This window comes from Telmatherina bonti (genome assembly GCF_933228915.1).
Source record: "Telmatherina bonti genome assembly, chromosome: 6".
NCBI lineage: Eukaryota > Metazoa > Chordata > Actinopteri > Atheriniformes > Telmatherinidae > Telmatherina > Telmatherina bonti.
Genome location: NC_136624.1, coordinates 25,757,942 through 25,785,823, shown reverse-complemented (window position 1 = coordinate 25,785,823; position 27,882 = coordinate 25,757,942). Strand labels below are relative to the sequence as shown.

Below are 27,882 nucleotides of genomic sequence, written 5' to 3'. Positions count from 1 at the left end.
TCATAAATCTTAGCTTTGGTCGGAGGATTTTAAAAGAATCGTAGTAAATCTGCACATTCGTGTGGATGACAGGTCAAAGCGTTGAAAAACATATTGCTTTTGAGAGATTGATACCTTGCCACGTTTGGACAAGGCCTTAGATGTGGCCCTGATGTGGCCCTTCGACCTTTTGCTCGCTTACATTACAAACTCTGTGTGTTTTACTTTGTCGCCCTCTTGTGGTGCCTGTTTATTTTACACTTATTTTCATCTCTATTGTGATTGGTTCGAAATGTCATCGTCCCTACAGTGACCAATGGCACAAGCTTGACTTCATTTTCTCACTGTGTTTTGCATGCACACATGCCCCTCCCTTTATGTTACCAACCCCTCCTCCTCCACCTCACCCCACACACACACGCACACACACACGCCGTCCCCAGCCCCCTGTGACGCCAACCAGGCACTCCACGGTTGGACTGGATAGCCTGTTTTCTCGTGGCGGTATCATCTGAGAATTGACCAGTATATCAAACAGTCGATGTGTTGATGGAGATGCGATGGTGCATGATAAAGGTGATTAAACTAGCAGCTATATTTATTTACGTTTGCGCTGCCATTCATTCGGCTTGCAGCTTGCTGACGGCACTTACTCCCCTCCCTGTGTAATCAATGCACTACAACATTGTATTTATTTTCTTTTTTCTCTTTGTTGTTTAAAACATTTTTATATCTGTTTTTCCTTTGCAAATGATCCGTTCCCAGGCGGGTGAACTATGATCGGCGGTAACCGAGCAGAGGAGCACGGAGAGAGAAATTTGGCTCAACATAATCCATCTGGACTCCAGGGAGGAAGATGAGGACCATGATGGCTCCGATGCAAACGGTGTTATTCGTGTTTGTGCACTGGGGTGAGTTCATTGGCGTCCCTATTGTGCCTGTTCGCGTTGCACTCAACCGCCTCGCCATCTGTCCCATGAATATACTGCCATGATGCTTATTCAGTGCAGCTATTTGTTTTTGGTAGAATTCATGGCAAATTTTCGTTTTAAAGGTTCAATCTGCTTTGTTTTCTAACAAGATTTGAATGATTGAGTCAATGGTGGGTTATATCAAAATATGTGTCATACTTTTCAGGAATAAATACATTTTTTAACCTATTTTTTGCAAGAGTGGGAATCCCCAGTCCAAGTTGGGATGTAGGCTACAGGTGTCTTTCTGTTGTGAAATTTAGGAGGTCCTGAGGACAAGAACTGTTCCACTGATCTTTATGTTCACCTCCTGATGGGACTTAATGGCTTTACTTCTTGTAAAGCCAAAGCCTGTTTACCTTTAAAGCTTTCTTGGTTTATTTTATGCGAGCTCACCAAAGCTTATTTTCTTTCATCCAAAGTGTTGATGTAACATGCTTGATATTCTTGCTCACAGCATTTATATTTCGATCGGTTAGATCTAATAGCTGTACAAACACACTTCCTTTGGGGACAGAAAAGGATGAGAGGTCCAACACACATCGCTGTGTCCTCTGCATCAGAAAATGCTGGCCCCCTCTTTGTACAGTGTCTAATCCAGACAGTATTGAGCATTGTGATCAGTAGCCGTACCCCCCCAGCCGTATCAGACAGAGCCCAATGTTAATTAGGACTTGATCCGCTTAAGTCTCCCACTGGTCTCCCATGTCATTATCTATGGGTGTGTTGTCATTGTTGCTCTGTCTGTGTGAGAAAGCTCAAGTTGTTTTACCATGTTCCCCCTGTCTCACACACACACACACACACACACACACACACACACACACACACACACACACACACACACACACACACACACACACACTCATACACCGTCTGGAAGTGTCAAATCAGACCTGTCTTGTATTACCAGTTGTTCAGGTAGTTACTGGTCTTAGGGAGGGAAAGATGAATTGGTAATGTTCACACTGTGTTTGTTGTCCCTGTCAACTTAATCTCTACAATGTTTGACATCAATTATTCCCTAAACATAGAATATGCTTAGGTAGCAGTTCAGGCATCTTAGGTCTTGCCAAAACACTTATTGCTGGGGGTTTTATAATGACGATTATACCATGTGTCCTTTTGCTTGGCTTTTTTTGCTTAAAAGTATTGTGATAAACAATGGCCTCTGGCTTGCTTGCTATTCTGCAAAGGGGCGTGCCTATATTTAAGAAAAATATCTTTGTGAGACAATCATAGATGTTTAATTTTACTCTCAGCTCAATTATATTATGTGACACTAACATAGCCCATGACTTGTCTTCACTTCTCACTAATAAAGGGGCCTTAATGCATGACGATCTTTATTACTTTATCATTTGCTGACTTTTGAAACACTTAAAATCATCTTGAAAATCTTTTGGGAGGGGAATGAAATTATAATAGTAAAACTGTCACACAAGAAGTTTCTGTGTCTGTGGCTAAAGGACTCATTTTAGTATTTAAACAGACCAGATGGATCTGAGTCGACAGCCGTCTCTGAGAAGATTTTAGGGGAAGTGTGGTTAATTAAGCCAGACAATGAGACACAAAGAAATAGAACAGACTAAAACCTGAAATCTGGTTGCTCTGACCCCCCCCCAGGCCCTCGCATTAATAATTTTGCTATGGAGAAAAGGCTCTCTCTGTTAATATTAGTGTGATTTGCAGGACAAAAATAAGCTTTAACTCATGATATTAGTGGCTTTTGTCTCAAGTTGATTTTATAAGAAGAAAAAAAAAGTATAATAAAATACACTTCGTGCAATCAAAATATACCAAAAAGGTATATAACCTTAAATTGACATCTGTCTGCTCTATGATACATGTGTATGATAAGGAACTATTTAGGTTTCATTTAGAGTGGACTTAAGTATAAGAGATGAACACACAAATGTAGGTTTTAGAAAATTATAACATTAACTTCCTCATTAAGTCTCGCTTAGATAGACAAAATTTCGAGTCATCAAGTTAATTACAGCTGCTTTCGCTCTACATTATTACCTCCGCCAAAGAGGTTGTGTTTTTAGAAACACAACACACAAGAATTTTTTAGAACTGTGGCCCTTGGTGGAGGTTTGCGTTTTCCAAGTGCTTTTCTAGTTGTAAATAAAACTCTGTTGATTTTAATGAGATGTTCTTTTAAATATCAGCTCTTGCCTTAACAACAAACATAATTAGACAATGAGCTCACGTAGGTGATTGGATTCCTTTTAATAAATGTGAAATTGTATACTGATTATGGCCCACAGCCTGAACCTCTGCAGCTATTTAATGTATTGATTCTGTCTTGGGGAGTCATCTGCGCTAGATATTGATCCGTAAGTTCATGTACCAAACATGCTGAGAGCCTTGACTTTGTCCCACACTGACAGTGGCACGTTTTTTCCCCCCCAGTCCTTCACATTCATGCTGTCTGTTTATTTTTCTCACAGTGCTCCAGTATGCTACATGCCGTGATGTGACTCTTCCTAATGGACCCCTATTCCGTGTTGCCGGCTTCCCTCTCTCCCTGCCATGTAGCGTGTCAGGATATGAAGGCCCACGAACGCAGGAGTTTGAATGGTTCCAGTATAGGGATGATTCTGGCGGAAGGCAAATAGGAGTGGTGTCCACCAGGGATAAAGGCTTCCCGTACATCCCATTCCAGGCCCGTGTGAGAAACGGGGAGGTGAGGGTGGAGAGGGACTCGGGGGACAAGGTCCGATTGGTTATCCACAGGCTGCGAGCTGAAGACCAGGGAAAATACGAATGTTACACACCCAGCACGGACAGCACTTACCAGGGAAACTACAGCGCCTCAGTCACTGTCAAAGGTGAGACACACTAGCTTCAAAGTTTTGTAAAACATGTATTTTCAAGTAAACATCGAATATTTATGTTGGTTCCCATTGCAAAAGCCTTTTATCATCATATACTGTCAGAAAGTTTGAAACAATACCCCAACTTTCATGCAGCTGCAGTTGTGCTCATATGAATTCAAACCCTTTCATTAAAGAAAAGGCTGAATTTACAACAGTCACTCAAATAACTGGAGACTTAAAAAAGGAACAATAACTAAAAATTTGCAAAATTATAATAAAATTTAATTCATTTAATTGTGTTGTAGAATAAAAAACAAACAAACAAACAAATTGGTCTTGGACAAATTAGAGCACTTTTCGGTTGAACAGTGGGACAAAAAAATATTACTATTGAACCAGAATTAGAAAATAATGCAATGATATTCATAATTTTTTTATTTATTATTTATTATTACTTTAGTCAATTTCACCTTATTTTACAGGCAGCTGTTTTTTCCTTCTTTAATGATAGGGTGTAAATTAATATGAGCACAACTGTAGATGACAATCATAGTTTTGTTGGGATGTATACAGCTTACTGTTTTGAGGATTATACTATACAACTATCTGTTCAGAAACTTTGCTTTGCATCAGTCACATCGATGTTTCAGTGAGTATTTGTAAAACATGTTTGGCTTCTTCTACAGCAAGATTCCTCATTTGAAAATGCTGTTTATACTTTGCAGCTTGAGTTTGCACTCTGCTTTTCTTTGTGAACTTGTTACACTTACAGAGACAATTTTACACCAACCATATGCAGATCAGTTTAGTTTCAGTCAGTCATCCTCTTTTTGTATGACTAAGTTTATTTGTGTAGGACTCTGGGTGTTAGTTTTGTTGCTGACCATAGTTTGTAGATCCCAGTTAAAGGGTTGGAGCCACTCAGCAGGCACACTTCATGCTGTGCTTTAGTGCTCTAAACACAGCACACAGACAATCGAAATGAAACATGTCATGCTTGTTTCTCCTGTTTGTCTCAAGTAGATGCACAATGTGATGTACTTGTTTGTATTTCTTTGTGCATATACAGTGATTCCAGACACCCTCCAGGTCAGCTATACACGGTCACTCACTGGCCAGCCCATGCCAGAAGGAGCTGAATTAACCCTAACATGCTCTGCCAGCATCCAGTCAGAGCAACTCACTCATCTGTCCATCATATTTGGGAAGCGTGGCAGTGGAGAGGCTGCAGACAGTGGAGCCGGAGGGGAGGTCAGCAACGTTAGAGAAATTATTGCCATTGATAAATTTCTGGGGGTCGTCCCCGGGCGATTCTACAAAAAGCGCTACGATGATGGAGAAATCACGATTGAAAAAAGGAATGGAGAAGGTGGGCAGGGTGTGTACATGATGAAGATGAGAGCCGTGCAGCCGGATGATACCGGCTCGTACTTCTGCGAGGCTTCACAGTGGATTCTGGACCCTGATCGATCATGGCAGAAGATTGCTCAAAGGACCCTGGACATTGGCAACTTGACTGTTCAGCAATTAGGTCAGTATAACGAGGAAAACTGTGCCAAAATAACTTGTGGCATAGACCTTATATGAAAGATGGTGGTTAAAAGTGAAGCCTATGCGGAAGTGCATAAACCTGCAGTTCCCCCCTCATCCACTAGGGGCTGGCTGCAGAACAGAGCAAATCCGCATAGACTCCCATGTTAAAAAGAGCAACTTCACAGCAGAAATAAACATGTTTACAGCCTGGTACAAAATCCATTTTTGGTTTAATAGGTCAGATTTACCTTCATGACAACTGTGGGTGAATTTTTTTTCTAACTCGCCCGCATAAAAGTAATTTAATCTCAAAATTCAGCATATTTAGGGGCGTGTCCTATTGATTGACAGGTACCAATCTCCGGCTTCAAGTAAGAAGAATGTGGAACAACCACAGTTTTCAGCCGGTTAACAAAGTGACTTAGCTTTAGCCCGCTTATCTCCGTTAGCTGGTTAGTTCCTGTTATCTCCGGGTTAGCTCAGTAAGCTCTTAGCTACAGGCAGCTCGAAGTTTGCTCGATGTCAATCATCCACCATGACGCTCACAGCCCCCCCCTCTCAGCTCCACCTCTTTGCCCATGTTTGTATTTTCCGGGCGAGACGACGCGCATGCCCCTGCCGAGATGGCGATGGTAGGAACTGCCCACTGAGCTTCAATTCAGCTCTTCAGAAACCTACGGGTGACGTCACGGAGACTACGTCCATCTTTTATATACAGTCTATGGGCAGGAGCCAAAGATCACAACAAACACATGGTATAACAGCTGGATTTTTTCTCCCATGAACATATATTTGAAAAAAGAATGAGTTGAAAAAGTATAGCAACTGTAACCACAAACTCTGTTAGAACGTGCTGTACAATAACAAAATAGGCATACAGGTACAAACAAAAGATGTCTAAACATGTCAGATGAATAAGTTCACAAACATAATTATAATTTAAAAGTTCAAAGATACTTATTGTACATGAGTTCAGAGGCATCACTAAAGTTAGCAGAGTGACAGAATCTGACACAAATAAATATCAATTAAAGCAAAAACTTTGTTTATTTTAAACTGTTTCTCTTCATGAGGAGTCAGTGGGAGCCTGCCTGGACTTGCAGAGTCACTGAGTACACTGGACTGAGTCCAGAGTTTTAGGCCTGGATGTCTGTGTTACTGAGAGCTCAAGTGAATGTTTTGGCCTGCTGACTGATCCATTTGCTTGGCGCTTGTATGGCTGGTTGGTTGAAGAAAAGGACAAACATTCGTATTCAAGTTGTTGTCCTGCCTTCTTCTTGGTAGAGTACGTGCAATGAATGTTTTGCAGGATGTTCCATGCTGGCTGGTTCAAGGTTCAAACTAAACATGATAGGAGGTTGACTTCATCAAATATTTATTTTATTTATTTATTTTTTATTGTAAAGTTTATTTAAATAAATTCTTACTTCATTTCTCCTGAATATGATCATAACATAAGTATTTACCAATAAAATTTCCTCAGATCTCTCTGTTCAGACAGAGTTGAAATATTCAGCCTTCATGTTGCCAATCCAGCTGGATTTTATAAGTCAATAGCAGGCTGACTGCACTGGCAGAAAACTGCCTGTGGCCTTGCTGTAGATCTAAAGGATTAAATCATCTTTTCTCCCACCTTGCCCTCTTATAGCCTGTTGGGTTGAATGTCTATCTTTCTGCCAGACTGACATTTCCATTCTTTTTAAAGCGCTACTGCGATTTCAGTCCTTGAATGTTTCTTTAACCAGCTTTTTTATGACTTGTAAAAGAACATTATTTGATATTGATAGGACGCAGGAGCTTATACCGAGTAGAGGTTAACATATTTAGGTTGTATTCTTTTTTTTTCTGTGGTAAAATAGTCTGAAATGACCAATTAGGGACTTATAGTGCATGTATTGTCTTTTTTAAAAAATTTACAGACACTCACAGACAAGCACTACTTAGTTGCGCATTTTTGAGGCCTGTTGTCAGAATAATACAATGGTCTTCTTTTGTGTGCATAAATAATGTATCTATTATCAAGAGGCATATGTGTTGTGGTTAAATGAGGCTTTGCGCACACAATGGATTAGTGTTGACATCTTATTATGCCAGGCTATTAGTGAGGTAGTTTATTTATGTGTAACTCAAAGAGTAAAGATGGGTTTATTCATGCTGAACGGGGCTTTTGTAAGTTCATGACCCTTGAATGTATCTATGTTGTTGCATAAAGCTGATTATAATAGTGAGTTCTTACATCATGTTTATTTAAGAATTATGAACAGAAGATGCCATCTTAAATGTGATTTCCAAGTTATTTACCAAGCACCTTAAGAGCAAGGTTGCATCTGATTATTATTCTTCGCATTGATAGTGTATCTATGAAGACCGTTAATGTGTGTTCAGTAACAACCTAAATGTGCAATAATTCAAGTGAAAGAAAGCAGAGATCAGAGCGTAAAATGGGAACAGAGCTGTCTTGTCTTTCATTTTATAACAACATTAATTTTCAGATTTATGTCAAAGTTATTTTATGCATTGTTCCAGTTTGATATATGCTCCTGAGTTCCCACAACTGCGACTCACAACAGTCTCACTGCCTATGAATTTTTATTCTTTTTACTGTCACAGTTTTAGTGCATCTTTGAAGCCTCCACCAAGATTTTTTTTTAAATCTCTTCTCCTCTCTAGCTGAGTCTCTGAGTGTAACATCCTCACCCAAAGGCGAGGTGACCCTCCAGATTGGTTCCCCCCTCATTCTGACCTGTGAGGTTTTGGGGCTGCCATCCGAAGTAAATTCAGGCCTGCTGGTTCAGTGGATGAAAAGGGGATCTGTAAGCCGTGAAGCAGTAGTTGGAACTGGAGGAGTTGAGGTAAAGTCATTCTCATTCAGCTCATTGTTTTTGAAGACAAATGCAGTTTATAACTTGCTACTCAGTAATTTTTTTCTACCCAATGGGACAAGGCTAATGTAAAGGGATGAATGAATAAGTAATCTACAAAAATGACTGATAATTGATAGTAATTGTCATTTAAAAGTATGGATGCATTTAATCTAAGTCCTCTGAATTACATTTCACTTGACAGTCTAACTGTACACTTCCTGTCTGTTTAGGTTGAGGTGGCCCAGATGAGCCCAGATGGTATTGTGAGTTGGGGGGATGACCTCAGCAGAGCCAGTGGTGGCTCTGTGGAGAAAGTGGAAGTGGGGAAGTACGCTCTGAAGCTCTTCTCAGCCCGGCCCTCCGACTCAGGAGTGTATCGGTGTGTGGTGAGTGTGTACGCTGGCAGGAGGAACCCTGGCCTCTCCACACCTGCGACGCTTACCCAGAGGTCAGAGGGAATTACAGTGAACTTGAAAACCAAAGGTGAGACTAATGACACACAGTTGGGGGATGGTTGGTGGTTTTGAAACTATATTTGATGTTTTTTTTTTTGCACAAGTTCTGCACTAAAGCCTGATTCTTTTCAGTTTTGATTGCCAAGATTCTTTCTGAGCTTCTGTGTTATTCTGGCCTGAGACATTGTTAGAAATGTTGGATTTATTAAGTGTCTTGTTGGCCAAGAAGCCTGGGATGTCTGCCATTTGGCTAAAAAATGTCACGCTGAACCCCCAGCAAGCCATTTAAATCTTTGTTCCAGTGTTACTGATGTGTCCTAAGTAATTTCTAATAGGAAAATATTTGAACAAAAAATGAAAAACATTAAAATGTTTTTTATTTTTTCCATTTCTTTGGATCAGCATATGACTTCTAAATACTCAAATCTGTTGTTTGATTCTGGTTATTTGATCATATGGTGTGTTTTGCCTCAGAACCATATGACATGTCAACAATTGTGTTTCATACACTCCTCTTTCCACAGATGTGCTGGTTTCAGCTGTGGCTCAGCTCCCTCGTGGCCCTTTGCTCAAACGGGGCAGCACCATCACCCTAATCTGTAACGCCACAGTGACTACCACAGGTCCTGCCCAGGCCCAGGTGCAATGGCTGCGTTGGCCAATCCCTGAACCGGTTGCCCAAAGGAAATCTGATGTCGCACCACCAGATCCACCAACTGTACAAAAGCCTACACTGATAGCTGCCCTAATGTACAATGGTGTGTCAAACATCTATGCTAATGGCAGTGAGATTAGCATTGACCGGCTCTCAGCCGTCAGCTATAGACTGAGGGTCCATGTGGCAACTCTGGAGGACCAGGGCATGTACTCTTGTCATGCTGAGGCATGGGGGCAGGACCCACATGGAGGCTGGTACAACACTGGGGCCAAAGCAGAGTCAAATGCAGTGACTGTTTACTTGTACGCCAGAGGTAAGAGCCTTTTTTTGGACTTTTTCTTTTGCCATAATCTTTGCTGTGGTACATAAATAAATATATGTAAAATATATAAATGATACATTTTATCTAAGGCAGCTTTCATGAAAAAAACGTGTTTATATGTAATTTTAGTTCAGCTACAACTACTGTTATGTGTTTGTTACATTCTGCAACCACTGCAAAAAAAAAAAAAAAAGACTTTTCAGCATTTCGTCTACAGCAGTAGAGGACAGGGAATCACTGAGGCTTTGGTGGTCCATGTCCACACAGTGACGAGTTCAATTTTTTTTTTAATCATTTGGTTACTTTATTTACATGTAGCCAGTTTTTGTGAGCCTGAAAACCCATCTAATTTATACTATTACATGTATAATACATACCACGGTTTAGATGATTCATCCTCATTCTTGAAGAAAAGCTATATGTATATAATTACCTTTTAAAATGGATTTTATCTGAGGGCAGAACTCAGCTAGAATGTTTCATTTATGATGAGAAGCAGCTGATAAAAGTATAACACACACACACACACACACACACACACACACACACACACACACACACACACACACACACACACACACACACACACACACAAAAAGTTTCAGCATGTAACAGGCAGGGGTCCACAACCTTTTGGTAGCTGCATGCAGAGCATCCTTGGAAAAACAAGATGGGAACATTGTTGTAAAAGAGAGGCATCCAGCTCCAGTCCTTCAGAGCCACAGTGCTGCAAGTTTTAGAAGTTTCCTTGCTCAACACCTGATTTAAACTTAAAAAACCAATTAGCTTATCAAGTTCTGCTCACTGACTCATTCATTTGAATCAAGTGTGTTGAAACAGAAAAATATCATTAGTTCTAGAGCTTTTGGGCTTTTAGTGACAGGTGATTTATTTTAGCTTTAAGGATCAATGTGGTGTATTGAAGAAAGGGTCCGTTACAGTCTCAATATCCATAATGTGTAATGATTTGAAATATGTGCACTCCTGCACTGAGAAAATGATCATTTTATGCAGCAGCCTTCAATATTAATTTATTTTGTCTTATAACAAAACATATTGAATGTCTGAATCCTTTTTTTGCAACTAGTAAATGACCTTGTGTAGTAATGAACTAAATCACAAGAGAAAACCGTGCTTTGTGTATTTTCTGTGTGAATTCTGGATTTACTTGATTTTTTCTTTTTTTTTTGCTTAATTCATCAGTATGGATTTAGTTAATTAAAACTAGATTCATTAAATGAAGATAGTCATTGTTTACTGTGGTAATAAATACTCATACTTAATAGCAATGACAATATTTACGATATATTTAGCTATGAAGCTAGTAATTTTGTCCAAAATATCTTAGAAGTGAAAAAAAGAACAATTGGAAACCCTACACATTTAAATATGACATTCTTGAAGGTAAAGAAATAATTAGTTTATGGGAACTAACTAACCAACTAACTAACTAAAATTTTATAGCGTAGCTGCTATGTAGGGGTTTTGTCCAATATAATTTGTAATATCATATCACAAGAGCTGTTATTGCTGCTCTGCTCTGTTACCGGAGTCCTGCTCCATGTTTAAGCTTTCCCCATGTTTTTAGTATTGTTGGAGTTAGGACTTATGGGATTGTTGTCCTTTTTTATGAATCTAGTTATGGTCAAGTGACAACTGTCTGGCTAATAGTTTGAGGTTGTCCATGCCATCAGCTGCTACATTTGGCCAGGTTTGACAGTGATTATTCTTGGTGAACAGGCTTCTCTCAGCCCATGGTGCTGTAAAACTTCATATGCTTGCTGTCCTTGGGGTTTTCCTGATCATTAGACCTAATACTCTTTGCTGTGGATTTGATTATGGATACTCAGGCTTCTAGATTAATTCAGCCTCAGTTCTGAAGCCAACATATTCAGATGAACTTCGGTCATTTTCTTCCACAATAAATCTTCCAAAATAAAATCAGGTCACTAATCATTTCAGACAGGCGGTTTCAACTAGAGCTGGTTGATTGTTCTAGACTCCAGTGAAGTGATACAACTGTGCTTGTGTTAACATACTTGATCTTTGCTCATTGTTTTGTGCAAAAACTGCTGTCAAATTATTTCATACCTTCTGTCATCACCGAAAGTAAATCAAGAGGCCTCAGCAAGTTAAAACTGAGTCATATGATCCTGATATCAAGCATGGGCCTTAAAACACTTTCCTCTGTTGTGTTCAACAGTGGTTGATGTAATTGTAGATGCTCGATTATTATGTAAATTTAATTTTAAGTCACAATGTTTTTTCTATTCTTTCCCCTTTTTTCTTCAGCTACTGACCTTCTCCTCATTCCTCTGGTGATTGGCGTGTCATCCGCCTTGTTTGTTGGAATCTTCATCATTGCAACGGTAACCTGTTGCTTCATGAAACGCCTGGCGAGGCAGCGTGCTCAAAAATAAAAGTACACTTTGTTGCCAGTTGTCTGGCATTTGACTGCTCATGAAGTGGTGCACACATAATAATGGGAACAACGTCTCCTCCTAATGATTTAAAGACAAAAAGAAGTTAAAAATGACATCTCATTTACTGTGTTTTCTTCAATTTCTCATTAATGCCAAAAAAAAACTTTTTGCTTTGTATTCTCTTGTATTTTTCTATCCAAACCTTCTCTGGACACAACATTGTTTAGTGATAAGAACAATAAGCATAGCATAGATTTTTGCAAGTAGCTAAAGACGTTTTTAGGACCGGTTTCTGTTATCTGTAACCACAGTTTTAGTGATTTCCTCATTTCAGCTTATTCTTCTGTTTTTTTTTCTGGAAAAAGGTCAGAATGCATTGATAAGGTCAAAACTGAAGAGGGCTTTGCAAAGTTGTTTTAATTAATCTAACTGTAGATATTTATTTGTGAACAGGCGCTTGTTCTCTCAGAGAGTCAGTTATTAAATCGTGTGTCGCTCCGAAACTCATCTGATGTTTTAAATGATGCCGGATGTGTAGGCTGTCTTACCACTAACTGTGCAAGCTTCCCACAAACAAGGAATGTTCTGTATCTCAGAATGGTGTGGGTTTTTTTTTCCCACTCAAAACCTAAAAATGTGTAAATGTGCATGGTTGCGATATTACTGCTTACAGTCACATGAATGCTGATGGAAGCAGTTCAGTTTCCAGACACTCGATAGTTCAGCATCCAGCACCACTGTGCATGTAAACAAAGTGTCTGTCTGTGGGTTTAATAAGTAAGCTGCTGGCTGGGGACTTTCTGATGCAGACTGAGCACCATTTGTAATTTTAGGCATTCTTTTCCTATGATGACATTTACAGATTTGCTTTGTTTGACTAACTCAGCTGGTGAGAAACTATTGCACTGAACTAGAATATGTAAATACAGAATTAAGTTGTTTTAACACTTGTAATGTAAGCACCATGTTTCTTCGTCATGCAGCTGTCTTTGACATTCTGCATCACTTTTCTCTGCTCTTTCAAAGCACTTGGATAAAAATGGAAGTGGGACCAAAGCTCCTTCGTATCCTATTACTTGACTATTATACCGCTGAAAAATAATTTCTTTGTTTTTGTTTGTGGAGTTATAGCTTCCTTAAGTTCATGAGATTCTGTATGAGGGGTATTGTAAAAAAAAAGAAAAAAAGAATTCCTTGTTTTTTTACACTTTGGAGGATGAAAACAACAATAGTTTCAAGCTGTCTTATAGATATTTGTCCTTAAGGTGAAGATTTCCAGAGGACTGCTGCCGTATTAGTGAAGTCTCGCCGTCGGCGTCATCGTACTGATCATGTGGTTTGGGGTTCTTATTTGTACTGCCAAGAATTGATCTGACTATGGCTCGGGTTGCTAGCCCACAAAAATCTGTTGGAAAGATTTGCTCTCTGTACACTTAAAAAGGGAGAAATACATACTCCTCTTCCTACTGACAGTAACATTTCGGGAAAATGTTTTCAACAAAGCATGCCCACGATGTGTGATCATGCACGTTTACATGCATGGAGTCTGTCGGTCTCTGTAGGAGTTCCTCTAAATCTTCTTCTCATCCCTGAACTGAACTCTCTAAGCCCTGATTATAAATGTTTACAGACATTATGGAATAAAATCACAGCTCTGCTTGCTTCCTGAGCCAGTTTGTTCTAGATGAACTACTCAAAGCTGATCTGTTCCCACACATTCTCACCTACAACACATTCATACTCTTCCACAAACACACTCACACACATCTACATGTGTACACAGCTGCAGTAGCAACAGGACAGTGTTGACTGGTATTTCAGATGGAAGTAAGCAAGTATCTGCGCGTTCATCTCTAATCCCTGGTTATCGCTGCAGCATTATGCTGCCCATCCCCCAGCCTGTGTGTGGCTCCAATACGTTTCATTTCAATCTCTGCTTCCTGAGAAACGACCGCCCGCTGTGAATGGTATTACACATTGTGTGGAGAGTATGAAAACAGCTGTTTAAGATGTGTTTTTATGTAAACTCCTTTTATGAAGGTGTTTTATAAATGCAGTTTGTTTGTTTTTTTTGTCAAGTTTTGCTTCTTATGGTGCTTTGGCAAACCTGCCAGCTGATAAAATCAATAAACCACTCTGGATTTTTAATGTCACTTTACCTTTTCTGTGTTTTAATTTATTAATTTTTTTTTAATCCATTTTCTTTTGGGCTGCATGAAGTAATTTTCCTCAAATAGGGCAATTGTAATGAGCAACGGATTAGGTTTGCAGCTAGCTGGTTATCACAGTGGAGCGCTTAGTAGCTGAACAGTGTGGCATTTCTAACTCATACTGGAAAAATTATTGCAGATAAATGATAATGTTACATAGCTTATGGATTTATAAAAAGGTAATGGATTGGGTAAAATAACTTGTGTGTTAAATATTGGGGTTGGCTCCTCTTCTGGCCACTGTGTCCAAAGTATATTTAAATGAGGAGGCATAAGGTGTAAAAAAAAATGAAATGCAATATAACTACAACATTTGGAGATGAGCGGTACTTCAAATTTGATCTTAATGGAGAAAATACAAGAAAATAATTCCTTTTACATTTAATGGTTGACACAAGTCTATTGAATTTCCAGCCTCCAATATTTTCTGTCACAACTTTGCTTCTCTAAGCTCCGACATGATGCTATATCAGTTTTCAGAGCATTACATCACTCATGCAAACACTGTACCAGTGTTAATCTTCTTCCTGTCTGACGTTGCAAGCAGCCAAACAGAAGCTTTGTGGCATGCTGATAAAGACACTGCAGCCTGTGACTGGTTGGTTAACATAGTTGCTACATTGACCAATCCCTGCCAGCTGAATTGCTACCAAATCAGGGCTAAACCTGTACCATGCACTACAGGACAGGGACACTGCCTCTAACTGCTACAAAGCCTCTTTATAGATGCCTCACAACTGCAAGGTTTTGAGCCTTCCCATTATTACAAAAGGAAAAAAGACAAATTGTGCAAACTTGAAAGAATGAAAATATTTTTCAGGTTTTGTAATGATTATTATAAATACAGTAGAAAAAAGGCAATTAGATAGTTTATAGTCAGTAAAAATGATTTGTGGCGCGAGTCCTTCAGGGCTCATTAAATGTAAATATGTAAATTTCAAGAAATTACATTCAGGGAGGATTGATGTTTTTAGACCTCCTTAGCTTGTAAAACATACAGTACTTTTCTCCTTCCATAAATTATCATTCAGATGAGTAGCCTAACATGACAAAGAATAGAAAAATGCAAATATGGGGCTTGGCTTTGTATGAATATAGCACCTCTAAGGGTTAAAAAACAAAACAAAAAAACCAACATCAGATGTATGTTTAGACTGCATTAAGTAGAAATGCATAATGACATAGCACTGTATAATTACCCAAACTGTCAATAAGCAGGCTACTTAATGATGAGTGTAAACTTAATTCCAGACACTGCACTCTATTTTGCACTTAAAAAAAAACCCCAGTGCAATTTGTTTATGTTAAAGTCTTACTATTTGTAAGTAATACAGATTTCAGGCTATCTGTGCAAATAAAAACCTAAAATAAGCAACATAACACCTGAATAACAATGCAGAGATGAAAGTCAAGATCACATCCTAAATCTTAAACACCATATTAGCAAAAAAAAATCCACTGTAGTCTATTTACACATCTTCCAAGCTGTTTCCTTCCTTTATCTCCCTTCTTGTGGTAAATTCTTAATGGCTTTCACGACCTTAACTCCTCCGGCTCAGGAGGAAGTTGGCTTCATGTGTGGTAGTTGCAGGACCAGGATCGAGGCAACATCACCTCCCAGAAGTCCTCCTGTTGGGGGAGAGTTCAAGAATTACTGGAAATATACATGCTTCACTCCTCTTCATTCTTCCAATAACAAAAGCTGCATTTGACCATTGGATGATTTAACATCTCTTGTTTTCGACAATCTAATGTTGCAGACTGAACTACTATTTTTAGAGAGCGGTTATCTGTGTTAAGCCATTGTGAGTGTGAATGATGCTGTTGGCTTCAGAGGATGTCTTGGGATTCACTGAAATGAGAGGTTTATAGTGGAGTTAAGTATGCCAAGTACATCTGTGCCCATCTGTCACACAAATCTGTTACATCTATGACTTTTTAAAACCCCTGGCATAGGAAGGGGCTTTCTAAGAGTTAAATACATGTCAAGTTTTCACACATTCATCACTGTTAGATAGGTTTATGTGTGTAAGCTGAGTGTGCATTTTCCACAACATTTTTCTGTTCGATATATGTGTCGAAATAAAAATATATTTTACATAAATACTAATAATTAAAAATAAGAACTGATGAAAAAGATAGGATAGCAAAATTATGATTAGTTCTCAAGTATTAGCCACATCACATGGCAAAACTACTGGAATATATATAAATGGGTTTTGTACAAGCATGTTGATGCCAACTGTAGTTAAAGTTCATTCACCCGCTGACCTGTTTTCTATTAATCTAAGACTGGGATCAAAGTACTATTTAGTCATTTCTTTCCAACATTACAAATGAAGAACTTATGTAAATACATTAAATATGCATCTACCTCATCAATTACATAAAAGGTGGACTTTTGCTAATTTTATTCATGCACTTGCTTTAAGCAAATAGATTTCTTTTTTATGAAACCTCACTTATAGAAGCAGTCCAGTGTATATTTCATCATTGTTTTCATCATTAAGGTGTAGTGTAATTGCAAAATATTCCAAAGAATAAGTGGAGTACATACCCCAGTCCGTGGGCAGTGTATCTGGGCGTACCACTCCTGGCAGTACAGGCATACCTGGACGCCCTGACCGATGAAGAGACACATCCACATGATGACATTGAATACTGGGCTCTGCCGCTTGTCATTCATGGTAAAGTTGAATGCCACTAAAAGAGGATAGCACATTGTTAGGGGAGTTGTTTGTAGTTATTCAAGAATTGCTTGGGTGAAAGTTGAAGTGTAAAAGTCAAAACACTTTAAAAGTAATAATGTGAGTCCCAGAAGATAAGTTGGGAAAAAAAGATAAAAACACACAAGTGTGTTTGCCTTAATAATAATTACTCAAGAATTTTTAAATGTGTGCTGGATTGCATAATGTGTCTAGAGAATATAACTTTAAAGGCACAGCCCAGAAAGTAACTGGAGGCTTATGATTATTTTAGCAGGTTAAGGACAAGCAAAGGTTTATTTTTGATGATGTAGACACATATTTGCTGTCTATTTTCCATTTTTGTCATTTGAAAAGGCTTTTAGGCCACTTTTCTGCTGCTGTACCAGATCATTATAATTTATGTTAATACTGTGGTAGAAACAATTCCCTTAATAATGTTGTCATCCTCACCTCCAAAGACTGCAAAGAGACAAAACATGACAGGATAGAAAAAGCCAAAGCCCATAGCCAAAGCATATTCATGGACAACTGCGGAGATGATGAATACAGAGAGCATGGCAGCTGCTCGGCATCTCCTTTTTGACAGCTGTAGGGATCAAACAGAACAGAGAGAAAGTTTGGGTCAGGGTTTAGAGGTCAGGCAGGATCAGTTGGTGTGAAACTGCCAGAAGCTCTTCATTATGGGATATTATGCTTTGGAAGCAGTCAGCTTTAATCTTAGACTCTGGCATTTCACTCACCCAAAGGATGTCCCTATATCCGTAGTAATACAGCCAGTCATGAACGACTACATTCCAAGTGCGATAATAATTAGCAAAGGAAGTGGAGTTCCACCAGTCCTGGTTAAAAAAAAAAAAAAAAAAAAGATAATTTCAGTTTGAAAAGATCAAAATGAAATAGTTCATTAGTATTGAAGTCTAGCCGGCTGTAACTAATCACACAGTTATGAATGACTGGTTGGTTTTTTTTTTTGTTTTTTTTTTAAATTTTGTTTTCAGGGTATTCTGGTGCAGATGCAAAACACTTTGATCTTTCTGAAAGCATATGAGCACGGTAAATCAATTTGTGGCTTTAAAACTCAAGAAGCTTGATGCTTTCAAAGCTCGGCTTGGAGATGAAAACATGCCTGTTCTGCACTTTGGAAAAAAGAAAACGGGTTTTGGGTTCAAGATTAATTCTTTTGCAACTTTTTTTTGTTATAGAAAATAAGCAAAAGTTACAGTAAATGTTTTCTTTCGTAAAGGTTCAATGTGTGTCAGAGCTTGACCTCATTTCAACAGACTGGTAGTATCAGGTTCCTGTAATCACAAGCCAATTGCAGCTCATCAAACTGCTTTTATGATGTCAAGGAAAATCCTCTGTATCACACACCTTGTAGAACATCCTGTCAGCAAAACGTAGTAGCTCCCCAAAAAGGTTAAGCCAGCAGTGCAAGAAGGCAAAAAAGCATAGCAGAAGGAGCATGATTCCTACAGAGAAGGGGAGAGGAGACCATTAAGAAGACCACTTTTCCACTGGGCAGTTTCCAGGTTTTTCAGCAGAACTATAACTTTACACTGACACTTTAATGTCAACATTGACTCTAAAAGCTTTTTACTTTTAGAAGGTAATAAACCTGCCAGTCTTTGATTATTTGTACCTGATTGCATAATGGATCAGTCTTATCACTGACTAAGAAACACTCCTCCCTTGCATTTCACAGGATGTAATATACTTAATGACTCACTGAAGATAGTAGATGCTACAAACAGATACAACCTTATGAGCAAACGCAGAGTTTAATTTTAACTTACATGTTTATTTGTGCATCTGACTTTCTTTCAACTTTTTTCATATTTGTTTTGCAAATAAGTTAATTTTTGGAAGATAGAAAATTCCGCACCTGGTAATATGGAGTTAAACACAGCCAAAACCATTGTTCGTTTACTAAAAGGCTGGTTGGTCTCAGGTCTGAAGACGGGGACACAGAGACGCACCAGGATGAAGTACCCATAAAACAGGCATCCCAAAATCTATCAATTGAGAATAAAAACAAAAAGTGGACGGTTAAAAGGGATATAAAAGATAAGAGGAAAGGAAATGGGGCCTGATGATGTGAGATTATCAGGCACGCGTAGTTAGTGACTGGTTCATGGTCACAACAACTTTGTGTTTTCTAGGCCAGTGACCTGAAGGCCATCTTGCTGGGTTGTTGCACAAATTTAAGCAATAAGGGGATTAAATTACAAAAAGAAAAACTTTACTGAAAGGCAGTTTTGTCTTACCTTGCCAAGGGTAACACCAACATAATTCCACCTTATGTGGCTATTTCTGTGAAGAAAAGGCACTAGATTACTGTAGCAAAAAGTTTTTCATTACATTTTGTTTACTATGACCTGGGCTCTGATATTTTGTATCATTCCTCAATGCTGATTAAACTATCAAAGCATGCTTTACAAACTGCCAATTGTTTTATGCTAAAGAAGAAAAAGCTGAATACAGCTAAGATGGAATACAGTTGCTTCAGTTAACCTGATGAAGTTGATATGAAATGTCACACAGAGGGAAAATGAATTACTTTCTCCCTGGCGGATGTCTCTATTATGTTTTGTTATGCTGCTCAGGTCTGAGCGGTAGAAGGCCTCATGGTGCTGTTAAAATTCCAGAGAGAGGTGACGTGGAATAAAGCTAATAAAGATGTTGCAAGAGCTAAAGCTACACTCATTTTCCTTCATCCTGGCTTCGCTTTATCTCTTTTTCTCTTACAATAATTTCTTCCCATATAGTATGAAATAAAGAAATTTGGGCCCTGTGTTCACTTGAAGTATTTACGCCTCTCTTATCAAATCTGAGCAGAAGAACTGCCTTTTTTGCAAACACATTACGTAAAGAAAGAGACTACTTTGTGAAAGTAAAATATAGAAAACAAAGCACTACTGTTCAGGGGAATAACCTTAAATATAAAAGAGGTATTTCCAACTGTTCAAGAGCAATGCATTCTGTGGGAAAGTACAGCTTTGGTGTCACTTTGCAAACTTTACACATCAAAAGCTACATTAATCCCAACAAAGAGAAATATCTAGTACATATTCTTTAACAAATCAACTGTAAACCTTTGTCAGACAGAACAGAAGTCCTTGCTGGTCTAAACTGACCTAAATCAACTCTGCGTTTATTATCAAGGGAGAGGGAGGGAAGATCTACAGCATCATAAATTTAAACCTGAACCAACCCTGAACTCGACAAACCATCACAACAACACATAAGTCCCACCAATTCAATCTTGCACTAGCATTTATCCATAATGAAGTTGTGTCCAATGCTGTCTGAAAATGTAACAATAAATACTGTATATATGGCCTTCTGTGGTTAAAATGCAGGAGCTTTCTTGTTAAAGAAAGTTCATCTTCAGCAGGGGTTGGCAACTCTGGTCCTCGAGGGGCCACAGTCCTGCAAATGTTAGGAGTTTCTTTGCTGCAACACACCTGATTGAAATCAAGGGCTACTTAGTAATCTTGTGTAGAGTTTGATGTCATGCTCTGCACAAGTTTGCTAGTTAGGTCTGATGTGTACCAGGTGTGTTGCAGCAAAGAAACTCCTAACATTTGCAGGAATGTGGCCCTTGAGGACCAGAGTTGCCTACCCCTGATCCACAGTGTGAAATTTTCTTGAATAGATGTGTCCTTAAAATGCCCTGAAGTGACATCTTTGTGAAGTGGCGCTATACAAATAAAGCTGAATTGAATGGAAGTGAACTGAATTGAAATGAAAACAATAATTTGAAAACGATGTCTGCATGGTGTGCAGTGTGGCATCACAGCAAGACGGTTGCTGGTTCGAGCCTGAAGGCAGGTTCAGTTTGTAGTTTTCATGTTCTCCCCATACATGGGTTCTGTTCTTCCCACTGTCCAAAGACATGCATGTTAGGTTAATAGGTTACTCTAAATTGACCCTAAAAGTGATGTGAGTGTGAATGGCTTTTTGGCTCTCTCTGATAGACTGGTGACCTGGCCAGAGTGTACCCTGCCTTGCGGCCAGGGATTGAGGGGTAGGCTGCAGCTTCCTCGCAACCCTCAATTGGACTGAGAGGTTAAAAAAATTAACATATCTGAAAAAGAATATTTAGTTCCTTTTATCTAAACTGAACTTGACTCTTTTAGTCTAAATGTTGTAATGATCCAGTGTGTCTTACCGAGGGTATGACTCCCTGTAGATGAGGGTTGGACAGAACAGAAAGTACATATAGCTGGAAAATGATGGAAACTTGGGATTTTCCCCTGAAAAGCAAAGACAATTAACTTATGAACACCATCGCACTAAGGATTTATTTTGAGTCACAAAAGATTTAATCGGTGACAGGTTCTTGAAACAAACTTGAAAAAATTTTTAGGTCTAATTAAATTATTTTAGATCCGTGTCAAACTGAGTCACATCATCAACAATGTTAACTTTTCTGTTTGCAAATGATAAAAGTTTACCCTGATATAATGCAATACTAATAAGTGCCTGACCTTAAAATTGAATAATATTTTTTCAGTGTATCAATAAGATGTGATGTCAAACTTTACGCATTAAGAAATCTAATTTTTTTAAATATTTGCTACTCTTTGTTGTGGTTGAAGAAAAACCAGTAAAAGAGTGCTGAGCTAAATGTTTTATTAATTGTACTTAAAATACCTTTCTATTATCTGCCACTTTAAAAAACCATCTTATTTTCTAATTAATTTAATTTCATTTACAGTCAAATTATACAGACTGTGGACACTTGTATAATCATGTTATTCCGTGTATAATCATTTTATTCCGAAGCCTTATCTTTAAAGATTCAGTATTATATATCTGTAATTGGAATGGTATGCAAAACTTTGCTTTTAGTTTCTATTGTGACTCTGAGCATTAATATATATGACATTAATAAGCAGTATTGTTTTCAGCAGTGGTGTATCAGTCCTGCATAGCTGCAAGGGGGAAATTTACATTGTTCCACTTGATGGAGTTTCAGTAATGGGATGTTGGTGGATTATTTTATGATCACTGTTAATTTAATATCTTTTCAAAACATTTATATTGGATTTATGGCGGGATTTCATTTTAATTCACTTTTCCAAAACATTACATTCATTTTGCTTGAATATCTCTGTAACCCATGGGTTGTTGTTTTGTTGCATGAAATCATTTAAGAAATTAACTAACAGATTTCTTTTCATTAGAAAGGTATCAAGCAGAAGTTGCGTTGACCAGGTCAAACCATTCTGACCCAGATTATGCAAAACATACCCAAACCATACTACTGCCACCATGTTTACCAGACAACATGATGTTCTTGCAAAGGAATGCAGTGCTTCTTAATCAAAATATTAATCTTCCTATTTAAAACAGTAGATTCCATTTTGGACTGATTAACAAAAATATTTTTTATAAGCTCGTCCCTCTGAGCTTTATAAAAACCTCCAGCAATACTCTCTTTGAAGAATAGTCACACGCATCATTGCAGATTATTGTTTTCCTGACGGTGGTCCCATGAAGATAAATTATTATAAGAAAAGCCTTTGGTTGACCACTCCTCCAGAGGGAAATTATCCTCTTGAATTTCCTCCATTTATTGCTGACTATATATAACTGATTGTGGATTGGTGGAGTTGTATTGCTTTTTTCCAGCAGAAGAGCATTAGCAACTCATTTTCTAAATCTAGAAGTCCTTTTTATTTTTTGCCACTTTTTCATTTCAACAGACCTGCAGTCCAACAGAAATAAGCAGGATGCATGACCAAAAATATGATTTTATCAAATAGTAACTCTGATGCATCGTCTTTTCTCAGAATAAACCATATAGAATACCAGGAAATCTGTTTCCTGTCACAGATGTGCCTTCTAAGATAAGCACATGCTTTTTGCTGATTAATATCTTTCTGTATCTCATATATTATTAAATTTGATGTCTTAACTCACAGTGATGGAGACTTATTGCTGAGATGCATTCATTTTTACTTTTTACCCTGTTTCTTTGCTGCATACAATGAAGCATTGAAATAAATAACTAGGTTATATAATCATTTGCAAATTTTTCATAGATTTACTGGGTTTACTAAATGACAACACCTGACTCACCTTCAACCTAATTGCTAATCCCAGAGATTTTATGTTTTTATACCTTACTGCATTAATTTAATATCACATAAAACTGATCAATTATAATATATGTATCCTTTGTTTGAAATGGGTTTACATTATATCCCTGTAGGATCTAGAGCCCATGGAGCAAGCCTACCTGACATCAAAGCAGTGTGGTACATTACCTTCCTTTGGTGTATTCTTCATAATTTTAGGAGCTGTTTCTCTTAAGAATGAGTAGGTTTTCATCAGAAATCGAATCTGAGGAAGTTTGATATGAATATTTTGTAGAATTAGACCGTTTACTTAGTAACAATGTTTCCACATTGTTCAACTCAGTTTTCTATTTTGTTTTTTTTCAGGAAATTCACATTAACATGTTGCTTCTGTGAGAGCACAAAAAAAGTACACCTGCCTAACTAGCACAAAAAACATGCTCATTCACAAACACACATACACACACACACACACATGCACACACACACACACTTACCTGCTCCAAAATCACAATGAAGCGTGAGGCAGGCGGCAGCTGATGATGCACAACCGTGTAGATTGGGAACAGTCCCAGTACATAGGTCTGAAGAATTGTTAAAATGAACCCTGTACCCAGAGACAGACCCAGCTTGGAGGGAAAATTGTGATACCAGGAAGCCCAAAACAGCAGAGTGTAGTAGGGCACAAACAGGGTATAAACAAACATTAAAGCCCAGGCCCAGGTGACTGTCCCCAGTTTCCCAAAAGCAAAGAACAGCAGGTCGAACTCCAAAACCAGCCTGAGGTAAAGAAAGAGAAAATTGGTAATTACTAGGACATGAAAATTGAATGTTGAGCATGAACTTAACTTTGAAGATAAATGCAAAAGTCTGCATTTGTCAAAGACATGTTTCAATCAGTTTCTGCTTTTAACAGGACTCTAACTGACCATCTAATGTTTTTAAAGCAAAACATACTTTAAAGATTGGCAGGAGCAATGAAATACATTGAGCATTTTTCTCACATTTAAGGCCCCACTCCCCTATTTTATGTTGTTTTTTTTTTTTTATGTTGTTTACCCATGTTAAAGTCGATGTTTATTGAAGGTGAGTCCATCAGACAATTTGCACAGACTCGCATTGTTGAGGACAATTTGAAAGAGTAAACAACAAACCAAATCATTACAGAACTACTAAAGCAACAGCAGGAAAGCTCAGTGGGATTGATCTGTGCTATCTTTCTGCTGCCAGATGAGCAGAGAGCCAGTTAGGGAAGGATGATGAGACACAGCAAGGAGAAGCAGATGATAAGAGGTGAGAAAGAAGTTTTCTGAATGCCTCGGGGTATAATTGAGTCCTGCTTGGTTTGGTTCAGGGTTATAGAGTTTGAGATGTGACAGAATCATGAACATCAACTTTTTTAGCTATATGAACAGATGTTTGAGAACTTAAAGAAAAAGCCTGAAAGCTGGATGATTATTTTAATGGAGTGGGGATGTGACGGCTCGGCTGTTGCAAGGGGCTATTTCTTAAGGCTAGGTCCAATTTTTGCCTCCTACCAAGCCAGGTTTTAAGTCTGATGGAAATAGTGTCTTCAGGGATAATCAAAAGATTAAAAAAATCAATCAAAAGAACACAAGGAATCACTAAATTGTGCAATATTCGTATGAATGAAAACTGTATGAATCATATGAGTCTCACAATGACCTGATAAGGAAATTTCCTCGTTGTTTGGTGGATTGCAATCATCAGCATCACTACATAGTTTTCATCATCATATATTTTCTTCCCTCTAGTAAGTTCCACAGACCTGCCCTGGTCGATGAAGTCAACAGCCAGCGTGCTCAAACAGAAAATGAGCAGTACAGCTATGAACATGTGGTAGATGGTCCTGATGTGGCTGATCTCAAATAATTCACTGATTAAAGAAGAAAACACAGAAACAAGAAAAAGGTTTAATGGTTAAGTCAAAATGTTGCTTTCATGTGAATTTGTTTAGAGCAAAAAAATTCAGACAGCACCAGTTAATGCCAAACAACCCCGTATAGGACCTTTAAAGCGATGAATACAAGTGCACATCCATGTTATTTCTCCTCTATAAAAGTGAGCATTTCTTCTCTGAAAAGCTGTTATCCTGAACTAAAGTGATTAATACTACTTAATGATGGGGCAGTGATGGCCTGATGGGCATTCAGGATCTTCTGGTTTGTTATGAACCAACCACATCCCTCTGAACATCTGGGTCAAATCAACTTTCTGTTCCCAGAGTGAGAACTAAACATGGAGAGGTAACGTTCAGTTTTTATGCTCCTCACATGTGGAACAAACTCCAGAAATCTGCAAGTCTGCTGACACTCTCAGCTGTTTTAAATCAAAGTCTAAAATTTTTTCATCTGCTGCCTTTTATCATAATAACCTGTCATTCTTCACATTGTAACTTTTATTTCTACTTTTTTCATTTTTCTTCTCTTTTAATTTAATTTAGTCAGTTTTTAATTTCTCCTTCCACTGCTTTTAATGTTTTTACGTAATGCACTTTGAATTGGTTTGTACATGAAATGTGTTGCACGAATAAATCTGCCTTATCTTGCCTGGCCTAGACTCCTTGGACTGGCAACAAAATTTAATCCCTGACTTTTACCCGGGGCGCCCTGCAATGGACTGGTGGCTTGTCCAGGGTGTACCCTGCTTCTTGCCCAGTGACTACTGGGACAGGCTCCAGCTTCCTGCGACCCCTTATTGAACCAAGCGGTTAAGGAAATGAATGAAAACATGCTCCCCGGGGCACCATAAAGTGGCAGCCCGCTGCTCTTAGTTCAACTAGAAAGGGTTAAACGCAGAGAAACAATTTCCAAATAATATTGGATCAATTATTATTAATCCCATGGTACTCAGCAACAAGGTAAATAAAAAGAACAAATGGAGTGGTGTAAAATTGCACAGTATTTATACTGAGATGTGGTCTAAATAATTTGGTTATTTATTATCTTCGCAAAAGAGCCAAATTTTCCAGCTTCTTTTCAGAGTACAGACATCTCTGTTCTGTTTCCTCTCAAAACAATAGATTTTTATGGCTTAACATATTGTCAGGGGAAACCAATGGCTCTTTGATGCATGTAGAGTGCAAATAGCTGAGCACGCCAACCTCACCCTCTTACACATACACTGCAGGGAATCTGTGGTGCTTGTGAAAAATGCAAAAAGCCTTCAATACAAACTGGTTTTTTTTAGCCTGGAAAACATGACTATATGATATTCAGAGTGTTGGGATGAGAACTTACACCAAACAAGCATATAAATATTTTAACATATGTTAAGGTATTGATAAATATGACAAATATGATGCCCTGGACTTTTCCCCTCTCCCTCTTTTCCTCATCCTGCATAAAAATGCCCCGCTTTGTGGCAGCTGCCTCAGTCTGCCTGATCCTGTTTATATTGTATGGATGTTGTTTTTTCTGCCATTGAATAGGTTGTACTGGAATTAATTTTGATGTGCCGGCATACTGACTCAGTGACAAATAATCCTGATTCTGATTTTGATTCTGATGCTGACTGGAGATGCACAAGATTTACCAAAATCTCTCTATTAGTAAAGTTTGCCCTGAACCTGTCTTATGCTATTGTAATTAAAGTGCTTCATCGTTGTTGTTTATTCAGACAACGCTAGAGTGTGAATGACCAAATCTTCCCTACTATTTTTTATACATGCTGTATTAGTTAAAGTAATCTCTCAAGTTGAAGCCTTGAACATGATAACGCTCTTGATTTCAGTGTACTTACTCCAGCAGTGATGCTCGCTCCATAAACACTTTGCCATCATCCATTCTCTGAGATCTAACAGAAAACACGCAGAGAAACAGTGTGACATATGTTTCTGCAGAGAGCTGTTTAATATTAACAAAAACAAACTAACATGCGAGCCTGTGAAATATGTGTCTCCCTCTCACCTTGAAGGTTGTTTATTTGCTGTCTTCCCATTAATTGTTGACTTTATGTATGTTGATGACTGGACGGACTCAGTCAGAGCTCTGTCCAGAATTTCACCAAGCTGATCCTGGACCTCCTCTAGAACTTTTACCTTTACTTTCTACACACACACACACACACACACACACACACACACACACACACACACACACACACACACAAGTTTATATGGTGGACTTTGATGTCTTTTTCTCATGCCTGTTCTTTGTTAAAAATGTTTCAAGTGTAAAGCACTAATAATTTGTTTGTTTATGAACAAAGTGATTTTTTTTTTACCTGTGTATATTTTTGCCACTGCCTTACATCGTCTTCCTGCATGTTTTCATGGCTCCCAGCTGCAAAGAAATAAAGAGATTTAGCTTAAATTGTCTGGTAATCTTTACAATATGCAGGAGATGTTCTATTTAAACTGCAGTACTCCACTTCCATCAGCATAATGCAGAAAGAAGGGCATCAGAAGATGAATATAAATGGCACACTTTGCATGTTGTTCTGCAAAACGTGAGATTTTGCATTTTAACAAAAGACTTTTGGATTTTATTGGCCTTGACAAGATCCAAATTACACCAAGTGATGAAAAACCTATTACTTATTCCTTTTATATTTTGTTTTTCAATAATACAAAGATAACTTATATAAATACTTCCCAAAATATACAGTGCAAAACCCTCTCGGAGCATACCATGGCTAGAGATGTCATCAGGCTGACGGGTCTTAGCATTTCGATGCCGTAGTCCACTGGGAGGCTCTTCAGTTGTCATGGTTACTACTGGCCACGACTGTTAGAACCAATAACTAGATCTCAGCTGGAAGATCATGCGATTCAGACACTCTTCCTGAGGATAAATTATATAAATGACAACCAACAGAGGGAATAAA

The 27,882-nt window shown here is 38.3% G+C and overlaps 2 protein-coding genes across 2 annotated transcripts; one reads left to right on the top strand and one right to left on the bottom strand.

Moving 5' to 3' along the window:
- Positions 1–799: 799 nt before the first annotated feature.
- Positions 800–12,027, top strand: igsf8 (immunoglobulin superfamily, member 8; the record flags this gene model as incomplete). The annotated part of the gene is made up of 7 exons (XM_079242816.1): positions 800–890; positions 3,407–3,787; positions 4,845–5,306; positions 7,979–8,160; positions 8,403–8,655; positions 9,152–9,598; positions 11,900–12,027. Exons 1-7 carry the CDS (start codon positions 836–838, stop codon positions 12,025–12,027), a joined length of 1,908 nt encoding a protein of 635 aa, XP_079098942.1. The 5' UTR covers positions 800–835.
- A 3,785-nt stretch (positions 12,028–15,812) lies between these two features.
- On the bottom strand, positions 15,813–27,764 carry soat2 (sterol O-acyltransferase 2; the record flags this gene model as incomplete). Its single annotated transcript, XM_079242049.1, has 15 exons — positions 15,813–15,869; positions 16,798–16,943; positions 17,399–17,534; positions 17,689–17,787; positions 18,320–18,417; positions 18,831–18,960; positions 19,213–19,258; positions 21,120–21,204; positions 23,224–23,299; positions 23,532–23,814; positions 24,824–24,931; positions 26,797–26,850; positions 26,964–27,103; positions 27,280–27,338; positions 27,686–27,764. 15 exons carry the CDS (start codon positions 27,762–27,764, stop codon positions 15,813–15,815), a joined length of 1,596 nt encoding a protein of 531 aa, XP_079098175.1.
- Positions 27,765–27,882: the final 118 nt, after the last annotated feature.